Here is a 27,016-nt window from a genome sequence, read left to right as displayed (position 1 = left end):
AAAGACTAAACAAAAGAGAATACAAAAACTGAGAAACTGGAAGCTCTGTTTATGGGGTCTATATTACAAGACCGAAGACACATTCTTTTGAATGTGTTTTGGTCATACTTAAAAGGCTGAAAATGCAAAATATTGAAGCAGCTGTTAAGCAAATTCTTTCCCTGGGAAAGAATTCACTTGACTGCTTCGGTACTTTGCCATTTTTGGCACTGTAGTGTGGTCCAGGAGTTGGCATATTTAAGTAGGGGGTGTGTGGGGGAAGCCCCCCACTTAATGTAATGTTTGAAATTGATTTTTATTTTTTTTGTTGGAACAGTGATTTTTTTTCCCTTGGAAAAAAAATCGCTGTTCTGACACTTCGACATTGCAAGCTTTCGCTTACATAGGGTCGATTAATCACAGTTTGCTTTTTTAAGCGTTCAATGATTTAATATAGACCCGTTTTATGGATATGGATAGCAAGATACAAGCAGTGAAAATGTTTTAGACCCTTTAGTTTTATACACAGGTCATGCATATTTTTATCAACCAGAGGAGAATCTGTGGATAGCAATTAATAAACTGTTGATGGATTTTATCTGGGAGGAAAGAGGGGCAAGAGTCAAGTGTGAGAAGGTGATCCTTCCCAATAGAAGAAGGTGGTTTGGGATTACTTGACTTGAAGGGGTATTTCAGAGTTACACAGTTAAGGCTCCTATACATAGTAAAAGCAGAAAGCTGGGATTTTGGAAGCAGATCCTTAAGAAGAGTAACAATGGCCCCACAGAACATTATATTCATAAAGTAGAATTAAGTATTCTAAAAACTAAGTCATCTTACAATTTTTATATTCTGGTGTATAAATAATTAAACATTAAATCAGCCAGTAGTGATGTGCTGAGTGTGTAGCCAAATGTTTAACTACGTTATTATTGTTACAACGCTATGAAAAGTAAACAAATTTTGAAGCACCAGTAATGTATTATTTGATGCTAGCTGACTAATTTGATTATCCAATGGTTAAACAGAGTTCCTTGGACCACTGTTGGAGATAACATGTGGTTTCCCAAAAAGTCATTGTCTGGATGGGTTAAATATCAAGATGTATAGCACTGAGGCAAAATGTGTAATTACAGACGTCAGTTTAAATAACAAATTCTAAAATGTTTCCTGAGATGGGCAGTGTTAAAACATATTTCATGGTTATGTGCAATGCACCTTTGTTTATCTAAAATAAGGCATTAAAGGCAAAATATATAATGTATCAAAGTCAACAAATAAACTGATTTGCTTTTAAAGAAAATGAGGGCTAGGCTATGGTTCATGTCATAAATTTTGGCAAGGACTCTAAATTTGTTTGTGTCTTTCGGCTTTTCCCAGTAAGGGGTCGCCACAGCGGAACTCCGGTCTGCTAATGATTGGTAGTGGATTTTTACGCGCCGAGTTACCAGCCCTGATGCACAACCTTCAACGAAGGTACGCCCATTCACGCATGTCTCCACGCAGAGGACGCTCTAGCTGAGAATCGAACCGGACAGTGTCTTACTGTGAGGCGAAAACGCTAGCGCAGCACCACCACCGCTGGTTGGCAAGGACTCTAAATACATTGACAAATAATAGTATATTAGCAGTTTATCTGGTCTCTCTGAAAGGTTATGTTAATATAAAGTTAAATCTTATATTTTCGACATGGTCATCAGCTTTTCAACATTTTGGCTGAAATATAGACTGTTGATATTTCAAAATGCATTATTTTGCCTTTGACAGATGATGCATCATTCTGATGGGTCAAAGTTAGAAGCCAGTGGCTACATCTGTCTTAATTTACATCTTAAGACTCTCATAGGCTGGGGTCCTAAATGAAAGACCAGCACTGGTAGAGTTTTTAATAGAATCTATAACAGAAGTTGCCATTAAAAAAGGAATAATTAGTAGAGCATATAAAATATTGCATAACTATAAGAACCAATTAGAGGAGATTATATAAGATTGGGAAGAGAGATTGGATAAGCAATTCACAAAGAAACAATGGGAGGATATATGTCTGTCTCCTAAATATGCAACAGAATCTAGAAGATTTAGGATTTTTGCCTGGAAATGTTTACATAGATATTTTATACCCAAAGGAGACTCCAAAGAATTTTTCTTCAGGCAGACAGTAAATGTTGGAGGTGTGAATGGGAAGAAAGCGTCAACTGGAAATATATTTTCTGGGAGTGGGGTGAGTTGGTGGACTTTAAGGATTCCCTGCAGGATGCACTATCAGGATGCTGGGTGGGCAGATTGGTCTGAAGAGGGAGATGATGATTTTTCTGAGCTATGATACAGAATCAGAATTGCCTAGACATGCTAAGGCCTTACTGTGTAATAATGGTGGCTGCCAATAAGCAATTACTAGAAAATGGAAATAAAAATGTAAACCAACTATATTGGAAGTAGTGAATATAGTAAAAAGGATACAACAGCTGTAATTGAGATCTTTAGAAACGGGTAGGGAGCAAACTACATAAGAAAAAATGGGAATTGCGAAAAGAATACATACAAGGGAGGACTGAGGTCTAAAAGGTGGCAGGATTTAAATGAGTTATGTAATGTTTGAATGAGAAAGATTGGGTAGATTTATAAGTGATATATAATGTTTGCAACTGGGAGTGTGTCAGTATGGTTTGTGATGTAAAATGCTTGCAACTAGGATTGTGTTGGTGTGGTTTATTTTCATTTACATAAATGTATGATTGCTTATGTAGTAAGTGATCATCATCATCATCTTTCGGGCTTTTCCCATTAGGGGTCGCCACAGCGGATCATCTCTTTCCATTTCTTCCTATCCTATGCAACTCTGCCACATCCAGCTCTGACTCCTGCCTTTTTGTCAATGCCACTGTCGTCAACCCATATAACATAGCTGGTCTCACTACCCTCTTGTAGACCTTCCCTTTCACTCTTACTGGTACCAGTCTGTCACAAATCACTCCTGACACTCTTCTCCACCCATTCCACCCTGCCTGTACTCTTCTTCACCTCTCTTCCACACTCACCATTACTCTGAACTGTTGATCCCAAGTACTTAAACTCATCCACCTTCACCAACTCTACTCCCTGCATCCTCACCATTCCTCTACCCTCCCTCTCATTTACACACATATATTCTGTCTTAGCCCTGCTGACCTTCATTCCTCTGCTCTCTAGAGCATATCTCCACCTCTCCAGAGTCTCCTCAACCTGATTCCTACTCTCATTACAGATCACAATGTCATCTGCAAACATCATAGTCCACAGGGCCTCCTGTCTGATCTCATCTGTCAACCTGTCCTTCACCACTGCAAATAAGAAAGGACTCAGAGTTGATCCTTGATGTAATCCCACCTCTACTTTAAACGGATCTGTCACTCCCACTGCAGTCCTCACCACTGTCACACTACCCTCGTACATATCCTGTACCACTCTTACATACTTCTCTGCCACTCACGACTTCCTCATACAATATCACAACTCTTCTCTAGGCACCCTGTCATATGCTTTCTCCAAGCCTACAAAGACACAATGCAAACTCCTTCTGACCTTCTCTGTATTTCTCCAATAACACTCTCAGAGCAAACATTGCATCTGTAGTGCTCTTTCCTGGCATGAAACCATACTGCTGATCACTAATCATCACCTCCCTTCTTAACCTAGCTTCTACTACTCTTTCCCATAACTTCAAGCTGTGACTGATCAATTTTATCCTTCTGTAGTTACTGCAGCTCTGCACATCACCCTTATTCTTAAAGATAGGTACCAAAACACTTTCTCCACTCCTCAGGCATCCTCTGACTTTCCAAAATTTCATTAAACAATCTAGTTAAAAATTCCACTGCCATTTCTCCTAAGCACCTCCATGCTTCCATTGGTATGTCATCTGGGCCAACAGCCTTTCCATTCTTCATCCTCTTCATAGTTGTCCTTACTTCCTCCTTGCTAATCTGTTTCACTTCCTGATTCACTAAACCCACATCATCCAACCTTCTCTCTCTCATGCTCTTCATTCATCAGCATCTCAAAATACTCTTTCCATCTACTCAATACACCCCTCTCTTGTGAGTACCTTTCCCTCACTATCCTTTATCACCCTTACTTGCTGCACATCTTTCCCAGCTCTGTCCCTCTGTCTAGCCAATTGGTACAGGTCCTTTTCTCCCTCTTTAGTGTCCAGTCTCTCATACAACTCTCTATACGCCTTATCCTTAGCTTTCGCCACCTCTCTCTTTGCCATGCGCATCTCCTTATACTCATGTCTACTTTCTTCATCTCTTTGACAATCCCACTTCTTCGCCAGCCTCTTCCTCTGTATACTCTCCTGTACTTCCTCATTCCACCACCAGGTCTCCTTGTCCTCCTTCCTCTGTCCAGATGTCACACCAAGCACCTTTCTAGCAGTCTCCCTTACTAGTTCTGCTGTAGTTACCCAGCAATTCAGTAACTCTCCACTGCCTCCCAGTGCCTGTCTTAACTCTTCCCTAAACTCCACTTCACAATCACCCTTTTTTAACTTCCACCATTTAATCCTTGGCACTGCTTTCACACTCCTCCTCCTCTTCTTGATCACCGTCATCCTACAGACCACCATTCTATGCTGCTTACTTTGCCCTGCCACCAATTTACAGTCTCCAATCTCCTTCAGACTGGCCCTCCTACATAGGATATAATCCACCTGTGTGCATCTTCCTCCACTCTTGTACGTCACCCTATGCTCCTCCCTCTTCTTAAAATACGTATTCACCACAGCCATGTCCATCCTTTTCGCAAAACCCACAATCATCTGACCTTCTGCATTCCTCTCTTTAACACCATACCTACCCATCACTTCCTCATCCCCTCTGTTCACTTCACCAACATGCCCATTAAATTCCGCTCCAATCACTAGTCTCTCATCCTTGGGTACACTCACCACAACTTCATCCAACTCACTCGAAAATTTCTCTTTCTCATCCATCGCACACCCAACTTGTGGAGCATATGCACTCACAACATTCATCATTACACCATCAATTTCAAGCTTCATTAACATCACTCTGTCAGACACTCTCTTCATGTCTAAAACACTCTTGGCATACTGTTTCTTTAGTATAACCCCTACCCCATTTCTCCTGCCATCCACACCATGAGAGAACAATTTGCACCCATTTCCTAAACACCTGGCCTTACTTCCCTTCCATCTGGTCTCTTGCATGGACAATATATCAACCTTCCTTCTCTCCATCATATCAGCTAGCTCTCTTCCTATACCAGTCATACTGCCAACATTCAAAGTTCCTACCCTCACTGCTACACTCCTAACCTTCCTCTTCTCTTCCTGCCTTCGGGCATGCCTTCGCTCTCCACTTCTCCTTCGGCCAACAGTAGCCCAATTTCCGCCAGCACCCTGTTGGCTAATAGTATTGGTGGCGGTCGTTGTTAACCCGGGCCTCGATGGCAGAATTTTTACGCCGCCCTTCCTGACGCAACCCTCCCCATTTATCTGGGCTTGGGACCGGCACAAAGAAATGTACTGTCTTGTGCATCCCCACTGGCTGGGTTCCTATACAGTAAGTGATGGTTTAATAAATATGCTTCTTGTTTAAAAAAGACAGAAATTAAATAATTTAAGTAATATTGTTTAGGTTATATGATATATATATATATATATATATATACACACACACACACACACACACACACACACACACATATATATATATATATATATATATATATATACACACACATATATATATACATATATATATATATATATATATATATATATATATACACACACACACACACACACACACACACATACACACACACACACACACATATATATATATATATATATATATATATATATATATATAGCAATATATGTGAAACATAATGTTTCTCTCAAGGGCTGTTTTGTCTTAATGCAGTATGCAGGCAAGCTACTAGTTTCCTAGCTGATGACCAGTTATAATGAAAGTAATGTTAGATACTCTTTTGGTAGAAAACTCAGCCATCTTGACCTTTTGTTTTTCTATTAATCACAGCCACTGCAGAGCAGTTAAAGCACATGAATCTGCCTGCAATTTGCAAGTTACAGATGTGCACAAAATTTGCAAATGTGAACATAAGCTTAACAAAATGTGATGGCTTGAAAGCAATTTCTATATACACAAGAAAGCATATTGGGCAGCAGACTGACACAGTTAAGTAGCATTGTTACCTCACAGTAAGAGGTTGTCTGGTTTGGTTCTTCGCTGGGGGTACCTTTTATGTAAGAGACTGTATGCCCTTTCTGGGATCATGTAGGCTTTCTCGGAGTACTACAGTTTTCTCTCAAAGACATGCAGTATGAGGGCTGACTCCTCTAAACTGTCTGTACATATGCATGTGTGATATAAATGAAAGGTCTGACAATCTCCTCCTGTTCACTACTTGCCTATAAAACTACGTGAATGATGTCAGCTGTTAATTGGGTTGGTACAGGATGCTAATGTAAAGTACAGTTGTGTAAAACATTACCACAACATTAGATGCCATACAGATCACTGCTGCAGTATTCCTGACATATGGGTTGGCACCACTGGCATCTGTCTGGGGTACCAAAGCTTTACCTTCCCTAGGTCACATGTCCAGTGCATGATCTCAGCTCATAAGGGAAGGTATGTTTAGACTGATGTACAAGTATGTGTCTCAGACTATCTTCAGAACAGCAGCCTGAAGACTACTGAGAGAGGGAGAATGGTCAACTAGGAGGGGCATAGCTTTAATAGGTAGGCAAGCTTCCCTGTTTCCATTTAGCACAGTAGAGCTTAAAGAAGAGGAGGAGAGGAAGGAAGTGAAGAAAGAGGAGGGTGGGAAGGAATACTACAACAGTGATCAGTAGGACATCTACTGTTAAGTTCTTACCCAGCTGTATCATGTCCTAACTGAAATCGCTGTTGCAGTATTCTTCGACATATGGGTGATTCCCAGAGCTGAAGGAGGTAGAGAAAATGATGGTTGGATAAAAAGTAGATGAGCTGTCTAGACAGGACAGACCTTACAAAATCAGCTCTGTACCAGGAAAAAAGCATCAATTTTTTTACTGTTTGATGAAGATGTGCACAGAGGACCAAGTAGCAGCTTCCAATATAGACCTGGCAACCACTCCTTTGTGGAAGGCCCCTGAGGAAGCCACTACCAAAGTGGAATGAGCTTTTGGGCAGGAAGGCAAGGACTTACCATAGTGTGACTAACAGAAGGAGTTGGCCTGAGATAAAGTTGCAATAGTTTGTTTGGAGACCAGCGGGCCCAGCTTAGGTCTCAAAAAGGATGCAAGCAGTTGATCTGTCTTTCTGAAGGCTTTAGTTTTGTCCAGATAAAATTTCAGTTATCTGTGACTGTCTAGAGAATGTAGGATTATTTACCCCTATTTTGTGGGTTAGGAAAGATATGGGGTATCTGAAGAGTCTGATTAAGGGACCTTACCTACACTACCTTGAGACATGAAGGATGGATTAGGCCCAAGAGTCACCCTGTCCTTGTGGAAAAAAAGAAAAGGTAGAATGGCTATTACTGCTTGCAACATGGAAACTTTCTGAACAGAGGTGACAGCCAAGAGCAGAATAGTTTTCAAGGTGCAGAATTTTAAGGTGGTTTAAAGGGAGATAATATAAACTTTTCCAGCACAAAACTGAGACCTCAAGGAGGAGAGATGGACTTCCTTGGTGGGTTAAGATGCAGGACTCCCTTTGGAAAAGCTTGACCTCCGTTCTAGCCATAAGTTGGGGGGGGGGTTGAGAGGCAAGCATGCATTGATGGCTGACAGGTGAACTTTAATAGAAGAGTAAGCCAAACCTGAATGAAGAAGTTTGCAAATATATTGTAGGATAGCAGGGACCTGTAGTAAGAGTGGGTCCTGACTGAGTTTTGTGGCATCAGTAAGAACATCTTTTCCATTTAGCTATGTAGAATTTTCTTGTAGTGGGTCTCCTGGCTTCCTGTAGCACTTTAACAAACACCTCAAATAATATGTGCCTTTAAGGAATTAGAATCCTATCATTCACAGTCAGGCTGAAAGAGGGAAGATTTAAGTGCTGAAGCAATCCTTTTTGCTGAGTCATGATAATTCTTGCTGTAGAGGTATTTCCTGTAGTTTACCTTTTTCAGGTGAAAAGTACAGTTTTGTACCTACCATAAATGCAGATGTTCGAGGATCCACATTGCTGCAGTCCTAACTATTGGGTAGTCCGCTGTCCCAGTCGGCCCGAATACCAAAGTATATGGCTGACGTCGGTCAAGGCGCATTAGACTGACGTCAGTACGTCAGGGTACTAATGCGCATGACCGACGTCATATCCTCAGTCTTTTCTTGCCCCAGATGTCAGAAGACCCTAAAAAGACAAGGCCAAAACCAAAAACTCCAAACATTCCTGCACCAAAAATATGTACAATATATACAAAATTACCAGAGTATAACCTCACCTACACAACCACCCCTAAACACAGAGGGGAAGGAGGGAGGGTAAATTGGACTGCAGCAATGTGGATCCTCGAACATCTACATTTATGGTAGGTACAAAACTGTACTATGTTCTTCATTCCACATTGCTGCAGTCCTAACTATTGGGTAGAATCCCAAAGCAGAGGTAAGGGAGGCTGGCAAATCATAAGGAAGCAGGAGCTGACAACATGCCTTGCAAAATAGCTGTGGCAAAACCAGCCCTAGATTTAGAGTAGAGAGGAAGGTGATAATGCTTAGAGAAAGTATGCACTGAACTCCAAGTAGCTGCCTCCAAAATATCCTTAGTTGCCACCCCTTAGAAATGCAGTTGAAGTGGCAGTAGCCCTAGTGGAATGAGGCCTAATCCCAGCTGGAATCTCCTTGCCATGATGGGAATAACAAAATGCAATGCAAAACCCAATCCACTTAGAAATAGTTTGTTTTGACACAGGCTTGCCCTGAGAACTCAAAGCAAAAGAAACAAACAACTGCTGAGACTGCCTAAAATCCTTAGTCCTGCTTAAATAATAACGCAATTGCCTGTGTACATCTAAAGTGCGCAAAATCTTTTCCCTTTATTTTGGGGATTTGCATAAAAAGTAGGCAAATGAATAGTTTGGTTTAAAGCCACACTAGAAACCACCTTAGGCATAAAGGAAGGATTAGTGCGTAATGATACCCTATCCTTATGAAAAATCAAAAAGGCTCTACCGCCATAAGGGCCTGCAATTCAGAAACCCTTCTTGCAGAAGTAATGGCCAACAAAAAGCAGTCTTCCATGACAAGTATTTCAATTCAGCAGTAGCCGCAGGCTCAAAAGGTTGTAGAGTAAGTTTCTCCAACACAAAATTGAGATCCCAAGCAGGAGTAGGAGCTCTACGTGGGGTCTTATATTCTTTGCCCTCTAAGAAATTGCTTGAACAAAGAATGCGAAAACAATGGTGGGTCACAATCATAGTGAGCTGAAATTGCTGCAGCATGAATCTTAATGGAAGAGAAAGACAAACCTTTGTCCAATAACTCAGTAAGATATTGAAGAGCCACACTCAAATTAGGCTCAGAAATCTCCAAATTGTTTGCTGCACTCCAAAATAAAAATCTCTTCCATTTTTCTGCGTACACTTTCCTTGTACTAGGTCTTCTGGCTTCCAAAATCACATTTAAAACTTGTTGAGGAAGTTGAGACCTGCTGTGTTTCAAAACAGAATATGCCAGGCTGTTAGATGAAGAGAGTGAAGCTTGACATTGAGCAGGTGACCGTCCCTCTGAGACAACAGGTGTGGAATCAAAGGTAAAGGCCATGGAGGCTTCCTTACCAGATTCCTTAGTAATGGGTACCAGTGTTGCCGAGGCCAATCTGGAGCTATTAAAATCATCCTTGGCTTGTCTTGCCTGACCTTTAGGAGCACCTTTGGGAGAAGAGGCAGAGGTGGAAAGGCATACACATGAAGATTTTTCCAACTGAAAGAAAGAGCATCCACTTTCCAAGCTGTGTGATGAAACCTCTTTGTGCAAAACTTTGGCAGCTGGTGGTTTAGTGGAGAAGCGAACAGATCTATGTCTGGAGTTCCCCATGACACTGTCAATTTTCGAAATACATGAAGATCCAGTTTCCACTCGTGGGGATCCATGATTTGTCTGCTTAACACATCTGCTAAGGAGTTCTGTGCTCCGGCAGAAACCTTGCCTGAAGAGTTAGTTGCAAGCTGAGCGCAGTCTCCCATAAAATCATTGCTTGCCTGCACAACGGGTAAGAATGTGTTCCCCTTGTTTGTTGATGTACCACATGACAGTTGTGTTGTCTGTTAGAATCAACACCTGCCCTGGAAGAAGTAACTCCTTGAAAGCCATTAATGCAAACTGGACTGCTAACATCTCTTTCATGTTGATATGTAGATGCTGTAGTCTGGCAGGCCACTTGTCTTGTATCCACTTTCCATTTAGATGAGCTCCCAAGCAATGTCTGAGGCATCTGTCGTTAGAATCTGACTCGCCTCTGGCCGGGTCACAGAGAGTCCCTTGTTTAGGTGACATTCCTGAGCCCACCACAAAAATTCCTTTTGAATGCAAGGTATTATTTGAATGACAGTGTCCAAATCCTGGCAGTGCTGTGTCCATACATTTTGAGATACCATTGCAGCTTCCTCATATGCAGTTTGGCATTGGGAAGCACCAGAATACAAGATGCCATGAACCCTAAGGCTTGAAGGACTGTCCTTGCAGTCAGCCCGGACTGAAGAGATAGTTGATGGAAGTAACTGGAAAGATTCTTTTGTTTGTCCGGGGTTAAAAAGGCCATCTGGGCTGCTGTATTCAGTCTCACACCCAGAAAGCACATGTCTTGAGAGGGTACTAGACTGGACTTTATTTCGTTCACAGAATACCCTAGGCATCTTAGCACTGCTATCACATATTCCAAATGCTGTAAAAGGTCTTCCTTTTCTTGAGCCAGAATCAGGCAGTCGTCCAAGTAAGGATAGATTTGTATTCCTTTTAGCCTGAAGTAAACTATCACTGGAGCCAGAACCTTTGTGAATACTCTGGGCGCAGTGGATAAGCCAAAGGGCAATGCAGAGAACTGATAATGAGAATCTCCAGCTCGAAACGCAGATACTTCCTGCAACTTAGTCTGATAGGCACATGAAGGTAAGCTTCCTTGAGATCTAAAGTTACCATCCAGTGATCTTTGCCCAGCAGAGGTAAAAGCTGTTGTAACGTCAACATTTTGAACTTGGGAATGTCCAGATAAGTGTTGAGGATAGATAAATCCAAAATTGGTCTCCACGTGTTCCCCTTCTTCGGTACTAGGAACAGGCGAGAGTAAAATCCTAGGCCCCTTTCTGGCACAGGAACTGGCTGAATGGCCCCTATTTGGAGCAACAGAGAAATTTGCTTGTGAGCCTCTTTTCTTTGTAGAGGAGGAATGTCTGGCATGCCTTTGAAAGGAGGCAAGGTATGGAAATAAAACCTGTAACCGTGGTGAATGATATCCAAAACCCATCTGTCTTGGGTAATTAAATCCCAATTTTCTTTGAAAAGAGCCAGCCTTCCTCCCAAAGGTGCTGCCAGGCGAGAATGTACTGGCAGCTGAAAAGGTAGGTCATTGGGTCTGTTTACGAAAGGACTCACCCCTGCCCTCACCAGAAGTCTGAGCAGGTGAACTCCCTGTTCTAGGCCTAAAAGAACCTTGAGCTCTGCCCCTACCACGTCTAGACCTACCTCTAGACTGGGAATCATAAGCAGGATATGTCCATCCCTTAGAAGGCCAATTTCTACTAAACTTCGGAGGCTGCACCTGCAAAAAATCCTTAACAGTTTGCATAGACTTAGCCTTGTCCTCCATTTTCTTTAAAACTGCTTCCACAGGCGAACCAAACAACAAATCAGACTGTAAAGGAGCATCCAAAATCCTTGTCTTAACATGCTCAGCTAAATTCTGATCCCTCAACCAGGCGTGCCTACGAAGAACAGAACCAGTGGCAGCCACCCTGGAGGAGGCCTGCACAGCATCAAAACCACACTGCAAGGAATGCTTACCCACCTGTTCAGACACATGAACTAAATCCTGCAACTCTTTACACTCAATACCTTCTGCCAGAGCATCCACCTTAGACTTCAAATGTGAAAGGAGATAATTCTGATATTTTAACATGTGAAACTGACAATTCAACGCCCTCATGGCTAAAGTGGAAGAAGTATACACTTTCTTTCCCCATCTATCCAAAGCCCTTGCCTCTTTATCAGGAGGAACAGGATTTTTAACAACAGAAGCCTTCACACCTTTAGGCCCCTGAGAGACAGTTTCGGGTCTGCCCTAGGACTCTTACTAAGATTCTTATGAGCTTCAGCCTCCCTTTCCTACCTATCCGTTTTAACTCGGGCTGGAGGCAAAGAATCAGCATTCAGGCAAGCCTCTGCAAAGACATCTTCCACCACATTCAGAACAGGAGGTATAGCTAAAGGCCTATGCTGGGGTAAAAACAAGAATTCCCTAAGCCTCTTCCTGGAATCAGAGAAATCTTGACCTTCCCATTTAAAATGCTCCCTCATGGAATGCAGAGTCTCTGAAAATGAAAAATCCTCAGGAGGAGAAGCTGAAGGAGTAGAATCATCCACATCAGAATCAGAATAAGGAGGATACTCCTGCAAGTCGTCAGCCGAAGACTCAGAAGCCTCCGAACACTGCTCAAAACTCTCAAACTCAGGTTCCACCCTAGGCCTCTTATCAGGAGGGGGCATAGAATAAGAAGTTATGTACCTACCATAACGTTCCATGTTAGTTGTCTTCTCTCGCCTTCTTTCTTGCTTGATGGGTTCGGAGCCGATCCCTCGGCTCCGACTCGGCACTTGCTTTAGCTCGAGAACTCCTTTTACCAGCTCGAGGCAGCCCCATATCCCATGATGCAAGGCAGGAAGTACCCAGATCTCGTTTGTTGACAAAAGGGCAATAACACCAAGCATAAACAATACTTCCCAAAGGAAGAAGAAACTTACAGATGGAAAAAAGGACCAGGTCTAATGGTCTTTAGCATTATAGTTTCTTATACAAGGTCTGTCCAGGCCAGGGGGAAGGAGGGAGGGTCGCAAGAAAGAAGGCGAGAAGACAACTAACATGGAACGTTATGGTAGGTACATAACTTCTTAATGTTAAGTTGTCAATCTCGCCTTCATTCTTGCTTGATGGGACCGCGTCCCTAGCACCTCTATCCTGGGTGGCTCAATTGAACAAACTCTTGAGGACTGTAGAGCCAAAACTGGCTCTGTCCCTGGAGGCCAAGTCCAATTTGTAATGGGAAACAAAGTGTGAGGAGTGGCCCAAGTGGCGCTGCACAAATAGTGTCTAAAGGTAGTCTAGCTTGAAAGGCTGTAGAAGTAGCTAAACTCCTAGTTGAATGTGCTTTAGGTTTTGAGCACAGCTGTTTTCCCCTGATCGATAAATTTCAGTGATGACCGAAGAAAGCCATCTGGACAAAGTCACTTTAGAAACAGGAAGGCCTTTTTATTATCTGCATAGGAAACAAAAGTTGATCAGATTTCCTAAATTTTTTTGTTCTGTCCAAATAATATCTAAGCTGACGGTGGACATCAAGATAATGTAGCTTTTGTTCAGCTCTATCTGAATAGTCAGGAAAAATACAGGAGATCAATGGATTGATTCAGATTGTTTTTGAAGCGACCTTAGGTAAAAATGATGGATTAGTTCTCAAAGATACTCTGTCTTTGTGAAAAGTCAAATAGGGGGGTCGAACAGAAAGAGCATGAAGTTCAGACACCCTCCTGGCAGATGTAATAGCCACTAGGAATAAAGTTTTCCAAGAAAGATATTTCAGGAACAAGAAACAGCTGGCTCAAAGGGGAAGAATCAAGGATGTCAGCACTAAATTTAAATCCCACTGAGGAGGAGGATTCCTGATTGGAGGCTTTAGTAGGAAAATCCCTTTCAAAAGGCCCTGCAGAGTCTATGGGACATAATATTATGATCTGCTATCCCGACATGAAAATTAGAAATAGCAGCCAACTGAACTCTGACTGTGGAAGAAGAGGAGCCTGCATGGAAAATCTCTGCTAAGAAGTCCAGAACTGCCTGAACAGGGGCAGTAAAAGGATCAATATTTTGGGCCTTAGCCCAATAAGAGAAACGTTCCATTTGCTTGTGTAAATCCTCCTGGTAGAGGATTTTAGTGAAGCTACTATAATATCTCTAACTGGGTTAGAGATCAAAGGAAGCCTGGCTAAGGAAGGAAGTGGAGCAACCATGCTGTGAGGTTGAGAGAAGGTATTGACCGGTGCAGCTGACCGGATTGGTGAATCAGTAGATCTGGCACTGGGTCCAGATGCCACGGCTGCACCAAAAGGTGACGATGGAGGAACGGGAACCAAACTTGTCGAGGCCAGTAAGGGGCAATGAGAATCAATTTGGCTCTCAAAACGGTAGCTTTCTGGATCACCTGAGGGATCAGAGGAAATGGAGGAAGGCATAAAGAAGTCCCTGGGGCCAATCCTGGGTCAGAGCGCCTCTGGGGGGATGGCCTGATAGAGGGAAGAGGCTGAAGAAGTCTGGACATTTGCTGTTTTGGGGAGTAGCGAAAAGATCGCAACATGGACCCATTCCAGAAAAATCTCTTCCGCTATGGATTGCTTGAGAGACCACTCGTGAGGCATGAGAATAGCTCTGCTCAATCTGTCCGCTATAATGTTGGTTTTCCCAGGATATGCGTTGCTACCAGAAACCGATGAGAGGAGATCGCCCATTGCCATAGTCTGAGCTTCTCGACACAAGGGTAGGACTTGGTTCCGCCCTGTTTGTTGATATACCAAACTACAGACATGTTGTCTGTGTGGACTGCAATTGTCCCTACGCGCAGAAAGTCGTTGAGGGCTTGCAACGTTAAAAGCACTGCTCTCATCTCCAGGACATTTATGTCCAGATGGTACCCCATGAACCATCCTGCCCTGATAATGACCCCCACCCGATCAGGAGGCATCCGTGGTGACAGTGGCTATCGGGACGGAGGTACAAAGCACCTGCCTTGGTGAACCTGAGACGATGTGATCCACCAAGCAAGATGTTCTTTGCATGTTTGTGTCACCAGAATCTGGTGACGCATTGGGAGTTGCTGGTATGACCACTGTGTGAACAGCATCCACTGAAGGAGGCGCATGTAGAATCGAGCCAGGGAAGAAGAGTGATGGCCGCAGCCATAAGACCTAATACCTTTAGAACCATTCTGGCCTGTACCTTTGCTGGCCAGAATGATCCTGACATGAGTCTGAATGTCTGAAACTCTTTGTTCTGTAAGGGTAGCTGACATCCGAACAGTGTTTAAGTTTGCCTATGAAGGTAATAGACTGGCAGGCGATAAGGATGACTTTTCGTAGTTGACTGAGATGCCCAAATGAGAACAAAGGTCTATTGTGTAATCCCTGGCTTGTATAAGCTGATGCCTGGTGGTGGCTGACAGGAGCCAGTCGTCGAGATACGGAAACACCTGGAATCCTTGACGTCTCAGGTGAGCCGTGACCACTGCCATGCATTTGGTGAACACTCTGGGGCTGTAGTGAGACCAAAGGGCAGGGCTCTGAACTGGAAATGACTGACCCCAGCCGGCGGAGAAATCTCCTGGGCGTGAGCTGTGAATTTTGATGTGATAGTACATCCTGAAGATCTATTGAGCACATCCAGTTGTCCTTCTGTAAGAAGGGCAGAATTGACTGAAGAGTGACCATTGAATCTTGTCTTCCTGACAGACTTGTTGAGTCTGCTGAGATCCAATATTGGTCTCCAGTCTTTTGGGGACCAAAAGAACCTTGAGTAGATTCCGGCTCTGAATGGTCTATTGTGACTGGCTGAATGGCTCTTTTTGCAGTAGTTTTATGATCTCTAACTCTGCATTGTTCCTTAGACCGGTGGTACATCTGGAAGGGGACTTGAGGGGGAGGGACTTTCCTCGAACGGAATTATGTAACCCTTGGATATGATCGACTGTACCCATCTGTGTTGAGTGAGGGAATGCCAGGCTTCTGGGTACAGTGATAATCTTCCCGACTGCCTCCAAGGAGGGACAGCCGGGCAACACCTCAGGGATGCTGAAAAGGCTTTTCAGGAAGAGACTCCCTGTTGCCCTGGTTCTTCGACCCCTCTGCCCTGTTGTTGTTACCCCTTCTGCCTCTAGGTAAACTGACCACGTGAATCCGGCGTGACTCCTTGGGATTTACGACCACGAAATCTTCCCACCCTTCTGTCCTTTGGGATAAGGCCTAGAAGGGTGGAAAACGGACTCCAACAGCAGAAAGAGTCTTGCCGTCCTGCTCACACCTGGTCAAGGTTTCCTTCACCTGAGGGCCAAACAAAGCTGACCCATCAAAGGGAGAATTTGTGAAGGACGCCTTAAAGGGATCCAAAATCACATAGCCGCATCCAGGCTTGGCGCCTAAGAGCCACACCTGTGCTCATGCTCTACTCCATCAGCAGCATAAGATATTAGCCGCATGGAGGAGTTAGCAATGGAATTGAGGGTTCCTAGCTGCGAAGCAATCTTTCTTGGGCCCCTGCAGCTGTAGGATCCTGAACTACTTCTCCCAGCTCCTTCAGGATATCTCTGGAGTCTGGTGAAGTGACAAAGATAATTCAGCGAACGCATAGCAAAGGTCGCTGAGGAAAACATCCGCTTGCCACCTATCCATGGTCCTAGAGTCCTTATTAGGAGGATGGGCACGGAAGGATCTGCAAGTTCTTTTTGGTGGCCGCAGCCACCACCATGGCATCAGCGGGGACACCCTTTGTAAGGAATTGTTTGTCACTAGGGCAGTTATAAATTTAGAAGGCCTCCTAGGGACTGGCTCTACAGAGTCAGGAGCTGTCCACGCCTTTTATAACCTGCATAAGGGGTCGAAGGCGGAGACACCCAGGAGGTGGAGGGCCGAGATCCAAACGCCTCTAGGTATACTGACTCATCCTCAGAGGGATTGTTGGAGGCCAGTTTCCCTCTGTTTCAGAAGTTCTAGGATGTCTGAGAAGGAGACATCCTCAGAGGGGATCTAGGGGATCCCTCTGACTCATCAAAGTCAGTATCCAGTGACAGACTCAGGGAGTCTACATGCTTCCTCTTACAAGTCCTCTTCCTAGGAGGATCTCCAAACATCAGGAGAATCCTCGGAAGAGGGGGAAATTCCCAATGGGGAAACCTGAGGCGGAGGATCTCTGGGTCCTGTAGCAAGAGAAGTGGCAGAGATGTCAACAGGTACAATAGAGGGAGGAGCTACGGGAAGAGACTGCTGACTGATACCAGTGGCCAGTACACTCTTCATCACCTCGAATGCTCCCTCCCAGGCAGGTCCGAGAGACCCCGCCCAAGAGCTAGGAACCCAGGGGCCACGAGGAAGTCTCCGAGGCAGATGTCGGAGCCGAGCTCACCAAGGCCGAGGCTCCAAGGGGAAGAGCGGGTTCGGACAAGGGTCCGATGCCACTCACCCTCGGAGGAGACCATGGAAGCCCGACCGAATCCCTCTAAAGAAGAGGAGATAAGAGTAGGGGCTGAAGGAACAGAAGGGGTATCCGTCCTCCAGCCGTAGCAGTAACCCTGCCCGAAGACTCCAACTCCAAACTCTGGGGTAGAGTTGAAGGAGGAACTGTAACGGGTGTGGACCAACAGTCGCCTGCTGGAGACGGACTGTGTAGCATTTGGGCCAGTACCTGTGACTTGAGCAATCTACTGACCACTCTCTCTAGGTCATGGTCTGACAACCTGGACGACCTTGAAGATCGGCTCCGATGGCTCCGCCCGATAGAAGAGGGAGGCCGTATCGGCTCCAAGGAAGGAGACCTCGACCTCTTCCTGGAATGGGTCATCGGAGCCGATATTGTGATCCTGTCGGCACCGACCGGAGCCGACAGAACGCCGATGTATCGGCTCAGCTGGGCCCCGCATAGCTGGAAATGGAATGAGGGGAGCCGATCGGAGCCGACACCGATGCCTGTGCCATGGGTGTCGGAGCCGATCGAGCCGACACCGATGCCCGCGCCACGCGTGTCGGAGTCGGGAACCGACCCCACAGTGGTCAGCAGATTCGCACCGATAGCCATCGGCTAAGGTTTAGTAGATTCAGAGAATCTCCAGCCGAGAGCATGATCTCGACACGACAGAGTCGGAGCCGAGGCCACAGGCTTAGAACCAGAAGCCTGGGTCTTGGCAGATTTTGTTGATTTTGTGGCCGGAGAGCCTCCGCTTAAGAAGACCCCTCAGAATCAACTTATTCTCTCCTGCAGGACTCTCTGGCTGAAGGAGTGACAAATAGCACAGGAGTCCTGCAGGTGAAGAGGGCCTAAACAGTACAGGCAAGAAGTGTGACCGTCTGTCAGAGACATCTTCTGACAGCACGAGTCACACTTCTTAAAACCTGAAACCTCTCTTAGACATGGTGCCCAAAAAACACACACACCAGTCCAATTAAATTAAATTAATCCCAAAGGGATATAGTAAATTAAACCAACACACACCCTAACAGGGGATGGGAAGAAATTAACTGACTAAAAAATTTAAAAGAGACAGGGATTTCTGTCAGAAAAATTAAGTTAAAGTTAAACTATCAAATATAAAGTTTTAAGTAAAAAGGCTTAAAAGTCACAAAGTGAATTACTTACCAGGAGCTGGTAAAGAGAAGACCTCCCAAACTGAAGCGGCTAGATCTGCGTACTTCCTGCCTTGCATCATGAGATATGGGGCTGCCTCGTGCTCGTAAAAGGAGTTCTCGAGCTAAAGGGAGCCGAGGGATCGGCTCCGAACCCATCAAGCAAGAATGAAGGCGAGATTGACAACTTAACATCCTCTAATCATAGTAATCAAATCCTCTGCCATTTTAAGCATATGTTTCTTAGGCAAAGACCCTGAAGCACTAGGAGAAACCCCCACTGAAGTTAAACTTGGCCTGCCTCTCAAAGAAGCCTTGGAAACAGAAGGGGAGGCTCTAACCACCTTAGGAAGAGAGGGAAGAACAGCCACCTGAGAAGCCCCTTCAGCCTGGCCTACTTCCTGAGAGGACACATCCTGTAACAGTAAAGTCTCTCCCTGAGACTCCAAAGAAACTCCTGGCAGAACCTCCGGCTCCACTGAGCCTTCTAAAGAACCGACGTCCGGGACTGTCGGTTCTTCCACTCTAGGCTTTGCTGCTTTATCCTTGCGCTTTTTGGCCGAAGCGGGCGTCGGAGCATCCGACGGCATTTTATAATTACAACGCTTCCCAAAAACTAACCTGGCACAGTCTAACCTTCTCTTAATAGTGCGTTTGTTAAATCTAGCACAAGAGCGGCATCCAACAATGTCGTGCTCAGGCCCTAAACAAGGTATACACAAAGTATGGTAATCCCTATGAGGTATCTGTTTCCCACAAGAAATACAGTTATTCACTTTTTCTGACATCCGGTTAAACACTGAGGCAAGAAAAACCAAAATATTCTAACGGGTACTTAGCCAACTTTGATTCGGTCTGAAACTCTGACTTCAGAAACTTTCAGAACGCCAACCTGCACTCGCAAAACTGCTTCTGCATCGGACCATGCGGCAAAAAAGACTGAGGATATGACGTCGGTCATGCGCATTAGTACCCTGACGTACTGACGTCAGTCTAATGCGCCTTGACCGGCGTCAGCCATATACTTTGGTATTCGGGCCGACTGGGACAGCGGACTACCCAATAGTTAGGACTGCAGCAATGTGGAATGAAGAACATCAGCAGAAGAAAATAATGTTGTCTTGTCCAGAAAGTGGCCAGTAGAAGGAGCTTTGGTGCTTCCATTTTTTACCTTTATAAGTAGTTTTGGAACTAAAGGTAGTGGAGGGAAGGCATAGAAGAACTTTCCTGTTCACTGGAGGGTGAAGTCATCTGTCTTTCCAGCTGAGGAACAAGGTTTTCTGGTGCAGAATTGGTGGAGAGGTGATGGTTGGTTCGTTGGTGATGCAAAGAGGTCTATCTATGGTGTGCCCTACTGATGAGTGATTGGAAGACCTGTATGTTCAGGGTCCATTTCTGGGGATCCTCCAAGGAGTGGCTTAGAGAGTCTGCCAGCACACTCTCCTGTGGAGGAATGTACATGGCAGTGAGGACGATGTCCATCTGGGTGGCTAAATTCCATGCCTCTTGTTCTAACTTCCACAACTGGCAAGACCTGGTGCCTTCCTGTTTATGTACCATATGACTGCGGTGATGTCCATGTACACTACACATGGTCCAGATTTCCATAGGTGAGAGAAGGTCTGTAGTGCTTGAAGAAGAGCTCTCATTTCCTTCAGGAATGGTGGACACCATATAACCCCCATACCTGGTGTGATCCGGTCCATGCCTCCATGCCTCATCTGAGGCTTCTGTGAAAATTTCTTGAAGAAGAGGACAGGGTGTGAAGGAAAGTCCTGGGTTGAGTTTGACTTGTTCCTTCCACCAAATTAGCGCTTCTTGAGGCAGGAGAGGACAGGGATCAGGATGTCTAAGGAGTGGGAGTGTTGGGACCGCACAGACTTCAGATACTATTGGATTTTTCTCATGTGAAGTCTGGCTAGAGGGAGCATTGTGGCTACCATAAAACCGAAGGTTCTTAAGATCTATGTTGCTGTGCAATGTGTTACAGAAAAGAGATCGAGGAATAATTTGGACAAACTGTACTTTTTCCTGAGGAAGGAAGGCATGCATTTTCTTTGTTTCTAGCTTGCAACCTAAGAAATCCAGGTCCTGTGTAGGAGCTACATGGAATTTTTGTAGTTTGTGAAGAGTTAGAGAGTGAAGTGTAGATGTTGGAGAAAGATGCCTGGGGAAAGAAGGTTGAAGCAATTGGTTATCTTGGTAAGGAAAGATTTGAATTCTCTGGATGTGGCAACATGCCACCACTTTGTAAATACCCTTGGTGTTGTGGAAAGACTAAAAGTCAAAGCAGTAAAATGAAAGTGCAATTGAGCCACAGAAAACCCAGAGTGATTGCCTGCAAGAAGAACAAATAGATATGTGCACATACGCATTTCTTCAGGTCTAAGGACACTAGAAAAGCCAAGGGAGAATGAAAGGCAAGCGAGTGAAGAAGAGAGAGAGCAATTTGAAAGTTATCACTTTAAAGAATCTGTTCATAAGAGAGCGGTCTTTGGGACTCAATTGTCCTCCTTTTCTTGGCACCAGAAAGACATTAGGCTAGAAGCCCTTCCCCGTGAAGTCTTTTGGGAATTGTTCAATGGTGCCCCAATTCAGAAGGTCTTGAATAATGGGAAAGAGAGCTAGTTTTTATTTTTAAAGGGAGGCCTCCCTGATGGAGGTCCCCTATCAGGTTTGCCAGATTCCCTTTTCCTACGAATATTTCTGGGTTTTGGAGTTGCTCTAGGGTCCCTTCTGTGGAAGTCTGTAGGTTTAGATGGGTAGTTCTTACAGTACCTAGGAATTGAGGATAGTAGAATCTGCCTGCAGTTTTTCATAGTCTTACCTTCATCTTGGGAAAGTTTTGAACAGACTGGAAGTATGAGGACCAAAAAAAGATCTTTGTCCAAAGGGAAATCTAATAGTTTTGACTTGAAGTCCTCAGGAATAGACTGGCTATGTAGCCATGCACATCTGTAAATAGCAGACCCAGTAGATGCTGCCCTAGAAGAGGCATTCATGGCATCATAACTGCACTTTACGCTGTGTCTGGTTATATGAGTGACCTCAGAAAGTAAATTCTGCATTTCATGCTTGGATTCTGCAGTTTGAGGGTCCACCATAACCTTGTTCAAGGAATGAAGTACAGAAATCAAGTTTTTAGTCATTTAAATCTGATAGTTAATCATTCTAAAAGCTAGGTACAGTTATGTACATTCTTTCCCCATTTATCCACAGCCCTACTATACATGTCTGTACATAGAGCATTAGTACTAGACAGGAGCTTACAGGGTTTGTCTGAAGAAAAAGATAATGCAGATTGGTCAGTCACATGATTCTTGTACAAGCATTTCAGGTCATAAGGCACTTTATAAAACCTGTCTGGTGTTTTTGGAGCTGGTGTTTGAGAGTCCAGTGCTAAAGAGGTAGACTGGAAGGCATCCCAGAAAGACTCAGGGACTGGAGATGGGGCAAGTGGGCACATTTCCAAGAAGCTGTAATACCTGTTCTATAAGTCAGAAAATTGTGTAGACTGCAATTCAAAAATGTTTCATTATATTTTGGATAGTTTCTCCAAAGGAAACTTCCTCAATAGGGGAATCTGGAAAAGGGAATTATCTTCATCCAAAGAGATTGTCCAGGTGAGTGTAACTGAGAGGAGTAAGTCTAAGGAGAGGTCTAAATCATAATCCTGTTCTTCCTCAGATGATGATGATGCAACACTAGGTTTTTTTATGTTTAGCCTGTGGAGACCCAAAGGAAGGAGGTTTTAGAGCCATGATAGCTTTACACAAGACCTGGGCGAAATCATTCCACTCCTTTTTCCCTGACTGTTTAGGGGGAAGCTACATGCCTAGTCTTTTGATTTTTCTTTTTTGGTGTGATGTCCACCTGGATGAGACATGGAGATTCAGAACCCTGCTGTACCTCTATTAAAGTAATCGGGACCTCCTCCCTAACTAATATTTGAGGGATGCCATGAGGATCCTTCAAGAATGATGAGCTGCAGTTCATCAGAAGCATCCACAGTCTGCAAGGCCCCAGTAGCCATACCAGTCTCCGACAAGGTCTTGGCAGCGGGCAACTGAAAAGCAACCTGACATACCATTAGTTCTGTGACCTCAGTGGGTACATCCAAATCCAAATCATTAGACTGCGCATCTGTTCTAGGCCTCTTAACCTTTCTCTGGGGATGCGGATTCCACCATCTAGGAGTGGGGCAGGCATTTAAGATGCTGAGTTTCCAAAAAAGTGCTAAGAGAGTAAAGTGTCAACCTAAGAGTTTTGGGAACAAACAACTGACAAATGGAACAGATAGGCAGGCAGGACAATGTTACAAACTACTTACAAGTTTTACTGAGTCATGTGTCTAATTTTATTTACAGTGGAGTCACTGACTGCAAAGATATTTTTTGGGTGGCGAAGTCACATTATCTACCCTATGGATTTTTTTAGTATGACTTGGATCAGTGTTAACTCCAGATATTTTCTTCCTATACCATCTCCCCACAACTGAGTTAAGATAACTATCGATGTTTCCTTTACTGTGGTCAGTGGGTGGTCTGTGCAATAAGCTACATGTGTGAGAAGAGGTATGGGCTTTATTGAGTTTATAGCTTATTTAGAAACAAGTGAGGTTTTTGTGGGAGAAGCCTTCAGAATCTCTGTATATGCAGTGGCCAGTGTATGTATGCTCAACATTGTTGATATACTTTTACCTTTTAGTTTCACAGATATTCAAGGTCTTGCAAAAATGTATATTTTTTGTGAGTATTTGTTCATGCATTCAGTTTCTGATCCTTCTTTGGAATGGTTCTGATACACAATACCTGGAGAGGATTACATGGTCTCATAGGTGGGAGGTATGAGCTATTAAAAATATACACTAACAGTTTTTTGCCCCTTTTGTGTTTTGATAAACATATTACAGTTTTTATCCCTTTTGTGTTTTGGTAAACAAACCACCAGATATGCATTGCAGGACATCAGTTTGGAGGGACATGACTTCTCTATTAATTTCTCAGACTTCCTAGTGTAATTTTTTCAAAATTAAAAGTCAGCAGTTCAACAACAAATACTCTGGGTAACTTTCCTACTGATTCAAAATAAGTAATTGCATAAGGTAGCAACATTATCACAATTTTCACTATACAGACAGGCAAGAAATCATATGGAAATATAACCAGGTCTCATTTAATTTGTTTTAATTTAATGCATGTTTTTTTCAGGGGACTTGAAATAAATCATGAGTTTCACAGGAGTAGCAGTTTATAGTTGCTCATGTTGAGTCTGTTTTTCAGTAAAAACTTTGTTTTGTTTAGCAAATGGGGTTCACTGTTTTGCTCAATATTTGAAATAAAAATTGCTTCCGCTTAAAAAATGCTGCTGCTTGAGAAGTGAACAGAAAAACTAGAAGACTGAATGACTGGTTTAATATTAATTCTGATGTCATCTTAAGAATAAGAGCTGGGTTAATCCCAAGTACCACTCTGTCTTTATGGAAACTAGTAGAAGGGGGATGGGAAAAAAGTGCATGGAGTTTATAGTCCTTTCTAGATGGCAGAAGAACTAGTTAATAAAACCAGGACTTTTTAAGAAAGAAACCTAAGGTCCACCTTTGCTGCCAATTCAAAGGGAGATGAGGTCAATTTTTCCAGTGTGAAGTTCACATCTCAAGATGGGGTTGAAGTTTTGTATAGAGGTCTTGAAAGGAAACCCCCTTTACGAATGCTTTACATAATGGGAAGGGCGTGATGAACAGTTGATACCTTGATGACAAGCTGAAATAGAAAATAGAACAACTGCTGGAGAAAAAATGGAACTTTTGTCAAAATTTTCAGATAAGAATAGGACTGTGGGAACTGATGCTGAGCATGGTTCTAGTCATTGTTGCCGGGCATGTAAGGCAAACTTATGACTTACTCTTGTCAGTCTAATACAAGGTTTCTGGGATGTAGTTAATCATTTGACCAACCTAGGAGGGAAAGTTAGATCTCTAAGCTTCAATGGAAGAGGAGAAACCATACAGTTAAACTTGATGGACTGGATGCCAAGGTGAGGCTTGGTGGATGACTGAGATAGCAGTCATGGGTACTGCTCTGGAAAGAGCAGGATCTTCATAAGATGAGGCCACAGCAGTGGAAACCACACCTGTCAGGACCACCAGAACAGGGCAATGAGAATAACTTTGGCTTTGCCCATTCTAACCTTCTAGATGAATTTCATCATGAAGGAAAATGTGGGAGGGAGGTGGAGGCACAGAAGAGAACAATGGGGTCAGGGATGGACTAGAGTCTTAGAGCCTGACCCTGTAGAGGGATTAGGGAAAAGAAATTGCTGCATTTGGTGTTGGAAGGTGAGGCAAACAGGGTTACCCTACTTGCAGATGAATGAACTCTCGAGCTGCATCTGCTTGCTAAGATCCACTGCATGAACTCCCTTGGGCATATACAGGCAGAAAATCAGGGCCAACAAAAAAATCTACATGAATGATCGGCATCACTTTCAGTGTTAGGTTCTCAACACAAAGGAGGTGAATAAAACATATGACTCACCCTTTGGAGGAGCAATTTGGACAGCTGAGCATCCATAGGAAAGATGTGATGATCAAATGGGGTACTGGAGGAAAAATATGGTGGTAGAAACAGCTGTAGTCTACAACAGGCTGAGAATCCCACCCTCAACCTACACACAGAGAGATACACATACACTTATTTCTCTGGGACAAGGGCCAGGCATAAAATCTGTTTTCTTGCTTCTAAGTGGGTACCAGCTCTACAGTCTCTTTCAAAATAAGGTATTGAGATTATGCAGGCAGCTACTCTGAGGAAGCCAGGTCTTCCAAAGGACTTTTCAGGGAAGAACCTAAAATCTAAGATCATGCCTTCTTTGATAAAATCCAGCACTCATCTGTCCTTGGAGACGGTTCTTCATGTAGGGTAAAAAGTGCAGTACCACCCTAATCTGGATAGATCTGACCATGAGTCAGGATTGCTGCAGGCAATATGGGCCAGTCAGCCTCTCGGTTGACCTTTATAAGTAAGCCTGGCAGATGCTAATACTACCCTCAGTTGACAGGATGTCTCTGTCTATGCAAATGGAACATCTTAAAGGTCTGGACTGGTTGTCAGGAGGAGGAAGTGGAAGGGAAACTGCTACACAAAAGCTAGTAATGTTTTTCAGTTCTAAAAGTTCTTTGGTAATATCCAGCCTCATGTAGACATCCCTGCAAAACTTTGTTACTCAGTGAAATAATCACAGCAGTAGTAACAGCAGAATTCAGAAACAAGGAATGTCTGAAAGAAACAACACAAAATGAAATGTGTTGGGAGCAGCAATGAATTGTGTTGTATGCTTAGATAACCAGTAACATGCCTAAACAAAATACATAAGCAGCCATTTACATACCAAGGTGAGTTTCAGTTTTAAGTCGCCATAGTAATATACAACTCCTCAAACTCTAAGTTTACAGTGTAAACCTTTAAAATACCACCAATATCCCATCTACAATGCCGTTAGATGCAAAGTTTGCTGCTTTGCCCTGGGTTGCTAAATGTTTCTGAAATTTACATGGAAGAACCTTTTGTAAATGTTTTTAACACAAATTAAGTTTACCTCGACATCCAGCTGTGCTATTTTCTTCTTGCTTTCACTTAGTTGGCTGTTAAGTTCATTAACGGAGGTTTCCAAAGACAGAGCACGGTCCTGTGCAGCTCTCATTTGCAACTTCTGTTCCTGCATCTGTTCATGTAAATGTTCCTGAGCCTGTTTATTGCTTTCTGACTGGTTTTTCATCTTCTCTGTTAACTCTATGACCTAGAAAAAACACACACAAGTCAATATCCTAAGAAAACATCAATAAAAGGAACTTGGTTCATTGGTGAAGGAGCAGTGCATTTTCCCTGCTGTTTCAAGTAGTTCAACTGCATAGGAGCAATGCATTTGTCCATGCTACCGGTGACACAAATTCAAACAGCAGCCCAGGTGCAAGAATGCCAGTTTAGGGGTGGGAGAAGAAACACACTAATAAGCAACAGATTGCTCATCATCTTCATGAAAAGGGTGAGTGATTCCTGATCATGACAACTGTTGATGGCTAAAATAAACACAGGTATAGGCACCAGGAAAAGGTAAAGGACCATGTAGAAGTATAGGTCAGCCTGTTAAGCTGCTGTCAGCTAATTGCTTCTAATATTGGTTACACTTCAAAATGCTTTCTTCGCAGCTTGCCACACTTCAACTTTAGTAAAGCCCTTGATGAAAAAAAAAAGTTTCTAAGATTGCTTCAACTAAATGAAATTCACTTGCCCATGACAGAAGATCTTCGAAAGACTACCACCATTCTGGCAAAGGTTACATGACCCCATCAAAGAACATAAAGGCAACTATATACTTGATAATGGTTAACGATTACAGTTATATCTCCTGGTCTATCTCCTCCCA

At 43.6% G+C, this 27,016-nt stretch overlaps 1 protein-coding gene across 1 annotated transcript in view; it reads right to left on the bottom strand.

Moving 5' to 3' along the window:
- EEA1 (early endosome antigen 1) overlaps positions 1 to 27,016 on the bottom strand; it is a 1,728,461-nt gene that overhangs the window by 632,938 nt on the left and 1,068,507 nt on the right. The window contains exon 16 of the mRNA XM_044087190.1: positions 26,189 to 26,389. Coding sequence (XP_043943125.1) covers positions 26,189 to 26,389 — 201 coding nt within the window. The remainder of the gene's footprint in view (positions 1 to 26,188; positions 26,390 to 27,016) is intronic.

This window comes from Protopterus annectens, chromosome 11.part0 (assembly GCF_019279795.1).
Source record: "Protopterus annectens isolate FY-2018-M chromosome 11.part0, PAN1.0, whole genome shotgun sequence".
NCBI classification, from domain to species: domain Eukaryota; kingdom Metazoa; phylum Chordata; order Ceratodontiformes; family Protopteridae; genus Protopterus; species Protopterus annectens.
This window is presented reverse-complemented; position numbering and strand designations above follow the sequence as displayed.